Source organism: Bombina bombina, chromosome 10 (assembly GCF_027579735.1).
Source record: "Bombina bombina isolate aBomBom1 chromosome 10, aBomBom1.pri, whole genome shotgun sequence".
NCBI classification, from domain to species: domain Eukaryota; kingdom Metazoa; phylum Chordata; class Amphibia; order Anura; family Bombinatoridae; genus Bombina; species Bombina bombina.
Genome location: NC_069508.1, coordinates 98,536,153 through 98,543,599, shown reverse-complemented (window position 1 = coordinate 98,543,599; position 7,447 = coordinate 98,536,153). Strand labels below are relative to the sequence as shown.

The following is a 7,447-nucleotide window of genomic DNA, read 5'->3' as shown; positions in this document are numbered from 1 at the left end:
TTCATTTGTATTACAAGACACTGTGGAAACTGAAAATGGGTAAGTCCTGATTGTCCTACACTTTTCCTCTCTCATGGCTTGTTTCCTAATAGAGAGGTGGGAGTGATTAAATACTCTTGGAGTTTTGGGAATCTCTGCTGTCTCCTATTGGCCTGGAGTAATGGCTTGTGGACTCTCACCACCATGAAATAAATAAATTTATCAGGTAAGCATAAATTGTTTTTTATTTGCCATTTGTTAGAATTTGGCGCCAGATTTATTAAAGTAAAAGTGCAACACACACACACCTGTGCAAAAATAAATATTTGTGTATTGGAATTTTACTAAATAAATTTAGGCACCGAAATTAGCCGAATGCTGCAGACTGTGACCATTTTTGCCATTTGTTTCACTAACGAATGCCGAAAAACAAAGATTTTTTATTACATCCTTATTAAACACTGACGGAACCACCATATAACACAAGTACAGGTTTAACCCATTAGTTAAGAGTAACACAGCATAATGCAACGTCTTGTTTGCCAGTGATACACATATTTAACAGTGATTTAATCCCTAAATGACTTGTAAAGCACATGCAACACTGATCTTACCCTTTTAATTGACAGGAAAGCACCAAGTTGTATCACAAAGTGGTAACTTTCGTGGGTTCAGATTTGAGGATTTTACACTGCAGTCCAAAACCTGTTGTTTGCAACTCTTCACGGCATTTATTTGACACATATTTCCTAATAAAAACCTCTACCAACATTATACCAATCAGAAACACTTTTTAGATAAGTTTTCCATATGTAATATAAAGAGAACAAAAGTTTTTCTTACACTCTGAGTGTGTAACCATGTCATAAATGTGTCAAGTCCTGTTTTAGAGTTGTTTGTTCATGCACATTTCATCATAGCCATAATTGGGCAAAAACATTCAAATGTACTCATATTTGTTAACCAGATATCTCTAAAGACAGTTATAAAATAGTTAAAAAAAAATATATATAGTACTAAGTGTAAACAATTTAAGTAACTGACCCAAAAAATATAAGGCACTACAAAAAAATCAGTTTATCATTGCATTGCATAATGATTTAGAGGAAAACAAATGGTTCTCAAAAAGTCAATATCACAGTGCTTGGAGTGAAACAATATAAGTCTGAGGGTATTTATGAACCATCAAGTTCTGCTAATATAGGTTTTTAAAAGAGCCTGTATAGGTATGGCACCTTTCAACCAATTATATTTAATTTGGGCATTTGTTTACTTCCATAATCCTTGAACCCATAAATGGAATGAAATCCTTGTAAGTGGAATGCACTTAGAACGCCGAGGTATCAAGCATAGACCTCAAAAGTCAAACTGTTCAGTGCCAAATTTGCTTGTTCTCCTAAATTTGCTCCAAAATGGAATCATGCACTTGGCTCTCCGGTCTCTTCAGTCCCTGCACCAGGACGATATGTGACCTGAATGTGATATGGTTGAAGATCTTCAGATGATACAAAATCAGGGGCATTGCTCATAAGGTCTCGACCTCGAAAGGATTTAGGGAAAGCAATAACATCACGAATAGTAGGTGACCCAACAATAATGGCAATGAGACGATCCAGTCCTAGAAGACATGAAATTCCTTAAATAGAAGGAGCAAAAGCACATGCAGGAGGGAGTATCACATGCATAATTTGGTGCACAAAAAAGGTGAGTGACATTTTTGTTCCATTTGTAAAATAATTTATTATATAATCAAAAGCTATTGATAAAAGCATTACAAACTTTTGTTGGAATGGATCTCCTATGATGATGGTATGGACCACCCTTCTGCTCTTGACCTGTCACTTAAATGTTTCAAGGATTTGGATTACTATAGACTATGGTTGTTGTTTTTTAAATATATTTATATTGTAGTGGATTTTGTTTTTATATAAGTTATGAGACATAAGATTGGTATCTGCACACACTGGAGACTATTAAAGTGATGGTAAAGTGTAGCGTATTTTGAAAAGCTAGCCTGTATGTAAGGAGTAAATTAAAGGTACCTTCATTAATTATTTTTAATTAAAGGGACAGTCTACAACAGAATCTTTATTGTTTTAATTAAAAGATAGATAATCCCTTTATTACCGATTCCCCAGCTTTGCATAACCAATACTGTTATCCCCGTACAATGCTGGTCATTATGCCCTTAAGGACCAGGACCAGGGCTTCTCTCTGCCGCGATCTCGCTCAAAATAGTGAGATTGCGCTATTTCTGCATGCCCCACGAGTGGGGCACTGCAGAAATAGATTTGCAGAGTTACTCTGTGGCACTCTCTGCATTGGACAGCGGTGGTGCCGATCGTTGGTGGGTGGGTAAGGAGGGAGGTGGGTGGACATCCATCGCTGGGGGGGCGGGACCACTCGGCCACCCTACAGAGAGTAAAAAAATATATATATACATGCTTCATTGAGGGGGGAGGAGGAAGTAGGGGCATTGAGGAGGATTCCATGTGGGATCCGTTAACGGAAAGGGATCTGGGAGGGGGGCAGCTACACTACAGAATAAAATGGGTCTTTTATTTATTTTATTAAATAGCCAAATTTGCAGCAAACTGGCTGTCTGCCAGTACCTAATGGCAATAAATACGCAGAGGGGGGATGGTTAGAGAGCTTTATTTTTTTTTGGTGGGGGGGGGGGAATCAGGGAGGTTAGGGGGTAACCTACATTGCAGTATATATATATATATATATATATATATATATATATATATATATATATATATATAAAAAGGATTTTCGTTTCATACTGGCAGACTTTCTGCCAGTACTTAAGATGGCGGTGACAATTATGAGGTGGGGAGGGAAAAGAGCTGTTTGAGGGGGGTCAGGGAGGGATCAGGGGGTGGGATGTGTCAGGTTGGAGGCTGATCTCTACATTAAAGCTAAAATTAACCCTACAAGCTATCTAATTAACCCCTTCACTGCTGGGCATAATATAAGTGTGGTGCGTAGCGGCCTTCTAATTACCAAAAAGCAATGCCATAGCCATATATGCCTGCTATTTCTGAACAAAGGGGATCCCAGAGAAGCATTTACAACCATGTGTGCCATGATTGCACAAGCTGTTGTAAATAATTTCAGTGAGAAACCTAAAATTGTGAAAAAGTTTCTACTAAAAAAATTATATAGTTTTGATAGGTAAATTAAAAAAAAGGCTCTATTTATGTTTAAATGTAGTGATGGCAAAAATAATAAAAATGCTCAGTTCTTTTGGGGAAGTTTTTGTCTGAAATGCCCGGTCCTTAAGGGGTTATATTAATATACTTTTTACCTCTGTAATTACCTTGTATCTAAGCATCTTCTGACAGCCCCTTGATCACATTACTTTTTAATTTATTATCTATTGAGTTGCAGTTAGTACTGTGTTGTGCTAAACCTTAACCTTTAGCCACAGTTATGACGTTATATTTCGTCCAAACGGCGCTGAACTTTAGCACTGTTATGACGGAATACAACGTCATAGTTAACGGCTGTCCTGAAGCCTTCTGAGCTTCCTGGATTTGATTGCGGTCTGGAGGGCGTTGCTAGCGTTATAGCGACGCCCCCCCAGACCCGATCCAATAATTGATTTCAATTTGTCTACATCGGAACAGTTGTTCCGATGTAGACACTTTATCCTCGTCAGGAAAGGGTTAAATAACTCCTTGGGTGTTAACAAAATGTTATCTACATGGCCCACATGAACAAGCAGTCTCCTGTTGTGAAAAGCTAACATAACACCATCCGGCTGCCCACCGCAAAGCTAATTTTTTGCAACGAGGTGAAGTTTTCACTTCTTCTCCAATAGCTGTGCTAGCCATATGGTACTCAACAGTTGAGTGCTTGTTAAATTAAAAATAATTAAGGTATTTTTAAATGTATTCCTTACATACTGGCTAGCGTTTCACAAACGATACACTTTACTATCACTAATATTGTTTTGCTTTTTACTGAACTACATTGTAGTGGATTTCTTTTTTTAGATAAGTTATGAGACTTCTATACTTCTCACTCTGATTGTTTTCTCTTTTAACATTATTTAACTTTGTTCATGTTTCTATTTATTATTATTTAAAGGGACACTAAACCCAAATTTTTTCTTTCGTGATACAGATAGAGCAGGCAATTTTAAGCAACTTTCTAATTTACTCCTATTATCAATTTTTCTTCGTTCACTTGCTATCTTTATTTAAAAAAGAAGGCATCTAAGCTCCTTTATTGGTTCATCACTCTGGACAGCACTTTTTTTATTGGTGGATGAATTTATCTACCAATCAGCAAGAACAACCCAGTTTGTTCACCAAAAATGGGCCGGCATCTAAAGTTACATTCTTGCATTTCAAATAAAGATACCAAGAGAATGAAGAAAATGTGATAATAGGATTAATTAGAAAGTTGCTTAAAATGTCATGCTCTATCTGAATCCTGAAAGAAAAAAATTGAGTTCAGTGTCCCTTTAATTGGGCATGTTATATTGAAGATGGGCACACATTTCAGATAAATTACAAACTACAATTCACAAAACAATCTGGTAGGACAGTGAAGCCAACACCTACCTAAGGCAATCCCACCATGTGGTGGTGCTCCGGAATGTAAAGCTTCTAGGAGATGAGACAGTAGACTGACATCTTCCTACAGATAAAAAACAAATGAAATATTTAGAATCTGCAAATTGCCCCCTTATTTCAGTTCTTTTGACAGACTTGGATTTTAGCCAATCAGTGCTGACTCATAGGTAACTCCACGAGCGTGAGCACAATTTTATCTATATGAAACACTTGAACTAACACCCTCTAGTTGTGAAAAAAATATGTCAAAATGCATTCAGATAAGAGGGCGGCCTTCAAGGGCTAAGAAATTGCATTTCCTATGTGAATCGTGAACGTTTATTTTTGACTAGACTGTCCCTTTAAGACATTTGCATAAAAACAAACTTTCTCCAACATTGGTGTGTCCGGTCCACGGCGTCATCCATTACTTGTGGGAAATGTTCTCCCCCACAGGGAAAGGCAAGGAGAGCACACAGCAAGAGCTGTCCATATAGCTCCCCCTCTGGCTCCGCCCCCCCAGTCATTCTCCTTGCCGCTCTGAACAAGTAGCATCTACCACGGGGATGGCGAGGAGTTTGTGGTGTTAGTTGTAGTTTTTTATTCTTCTATCAAGAGTTTGTTATTTTAAAATAGTGCTGGCTTGTACTATTTACTCTATAACAGAAAAGTGATGAAGATTTCTGTTTAAGAGGGCTATGATTTTAGCACAAGTAACTAAAATCCATTACTGTTACCACGCAGGACTGTTGAAACAAGAGAACTTCAGTTGGGGGTAACAGTTTGCAGACTCATCTGCTTCAGGTATGACTAGTCTCCTTCTAACAACACAGGCTAATGCTAGATGACTGTCATTTTTCCCCTCAGGGGAAAAGGTAAGCCATTTTTCTTTCACCTCAGTAAAAAAGATAACAGGCTTCCCCTTTTTGTTTTTTATGCTGGTAGACACTGTTAGGGGCTAAATCGATTGGTTTTTATTACAATATTATACCATTTGAAATATTTTATAAGCTCACATACACTTGGGAACGTTTTTTATTGATCTGGCTTGTTTTAGACACCTAAATCTAGTCAGGAAGGCCCCTTCACTCTAGTGTGCTGAGGGAGGAAGCCTCATTTTGGCACTTCAGCTGTGCAGTTGAATTTCAAGGCAGTGCATGCAGATTCATGTGAGAGGGTCCTGTGGTTCAGAAAGTGACTCCAAAAGGCTTTTTTCTGTGAATGGTGACCCCTAAGGAAGGTAAAAAGCTGCAGCAAGGCTGTAGCTGGGATTGTGGTGTGTAAAAACGGTTAAATCCAACAATTAGCTCCGGTTTGCTTGTTTTAAGAGCTAGAGTCTCCATATTTGCTGTGCAATACTTTCTAAGCATTAAGACACTGGGGTCCAAATTTCAGAAAAATCGGATATTGCCTTCATAGTTTTTTGAACATTCAGAAATAAATGTGTCATTTTATTATTTAAAGAGACAGTAACGTTTTTGTTTAAAATCGTTTTTATTGCATTGTTTACCTGCCTAAATCTGTTTAACATGTCTGTTCCATCAGATAACCTATGTTCTGTGTGTATAGAGACAAATGTGGTTCCCCCTTCGAGTGTTTGTGATAATTGCGCCATAGCGTCCAAACAAAATCAGGACAGCTCTGTTATTTTTCATAATGTTGCCCAAGATGATTTATCTAATGAAGGTAGTGGGGATAGCTCTACATCCTCTCCTTCTGTGTCTACACCAGCTTTGCCCGCGCAGGCGACACCTAGCGCGCCAGTGCTTATTTCTATGCAACAATTATCAGCAGTAGTGGATAATTCTATAGCAAATCTTTTATCCAAACTGCCAGTTTTTCAGAGAAAGAGTGATTGTTCAGTTTTAAATACAGATAAAAAGGATGAACAATCAGACGCTGACGATGCCTTATCTATTTTACCCTCACATCAATCGGAATTGGCTGTGAGGGAAGGGCTGTCTGAGGGTGAAATTTCAGACTCGACCTGATCTAGTGGCATTTAAGTTTAAGCTAGAACATCTCCGCGCTTTGCTTAAGGAGGTATTAGCTACTCTGGATGACTGTGATTCCATGGTAGTACCAGAGAAGTTGTGCAAATTGGACAAATTTTTAGAGGTCCCAGTGCACGACGACGCTTTTCCAATACCTAAGAGGGTAGCGAACATAGTGGAAAAGGAGTGGGAGAAGCCAGGTGTACCCTTTGCCCCACCTCCTATATTTAAGAAAATGTTTCCCATAGTAGACCCTAGAAGGGACGCATGGCAAACGGTCCCGAAGGTTGAGGGAGCTGTTTCAACACTAGCGAAGCACACAACTATTCCTATAGAGGACAGCTGCGCTTTCAAAGATCCTATGGATAAAAAATTGGAAGGATTGCTTAAAAAGATTAAAGTTAGCTAATTCCTTTATATTGGATGCCGCCTTTCAAATAACGAAATTGGCGGCGAAAAACTCAGGTTTTGCTATAGTAGCGCAGAGGGCGCTTTGGCTAAAATCCTGGTCGGCAGACGTGTCGTCCAAGACTAAGTTACTGAATATTCCTTTCAAGGATAAGACCCTTTTTGGGCCGGAATTGAAGGAAATTATTTCAGACATCACTGGGGGTAAGGGCCATGCCCTCCCACAGGATAGGCCTTTTAAGGCTAAGAACAAGTCTAATATTCGTTCCTTTCGCAATTTCAGGAACGGACCGGCTAATAACTCCACTGCCGCTAGACAAGAAGGTAACGCGGCCCAGCCCAAACCCGCTTGGAAGCCCATGCAAGGCTGGAACAAGGGTAAACAAACCAAGAAACCTGCTGCTGCTACCAAGACAGCATGAAGGGGTAGCCCCCGATCCGGGACCAGATCTGGTAGGGGGCAGACTATCTCTCTTCGCTCAGGCTTGGGCAAGAGAT

At 39.1% G+C, this 7,447-nt stretch overlaps 1 protein-coding gene across 1 annotated transcript in view; it reads right to left on the bottom strand.

The window, feature by feature from the left end:
* Positions 1-399: 399 nt before the first annotated feature.
* The window catches only part of DARS2 (aspartyl-tRNA synthetase 2, mitochondrial), a 346,110-nt gene continuing 339,062 nt past the window's right edge, over positions 400-7,447 (bottom strand). Inside the window, exons 17-18 of the mRNA XM_053693260.1 lie at positions 4,557-4,632; positions 400-1,597 (exon numbers count right to left, since the gene is read on the bottom strand). Of these exons, the coding sequence (XP_053549235.1) occupies positions 1,398-1,597; positions 4,557-4,632 (276 nt within the window). The 3' untranslated portion in view covers positions 400-1,397. The remainder of the gene's footprint in view (positions 1,598-4,556; positions 4,633-7,447) is intronic.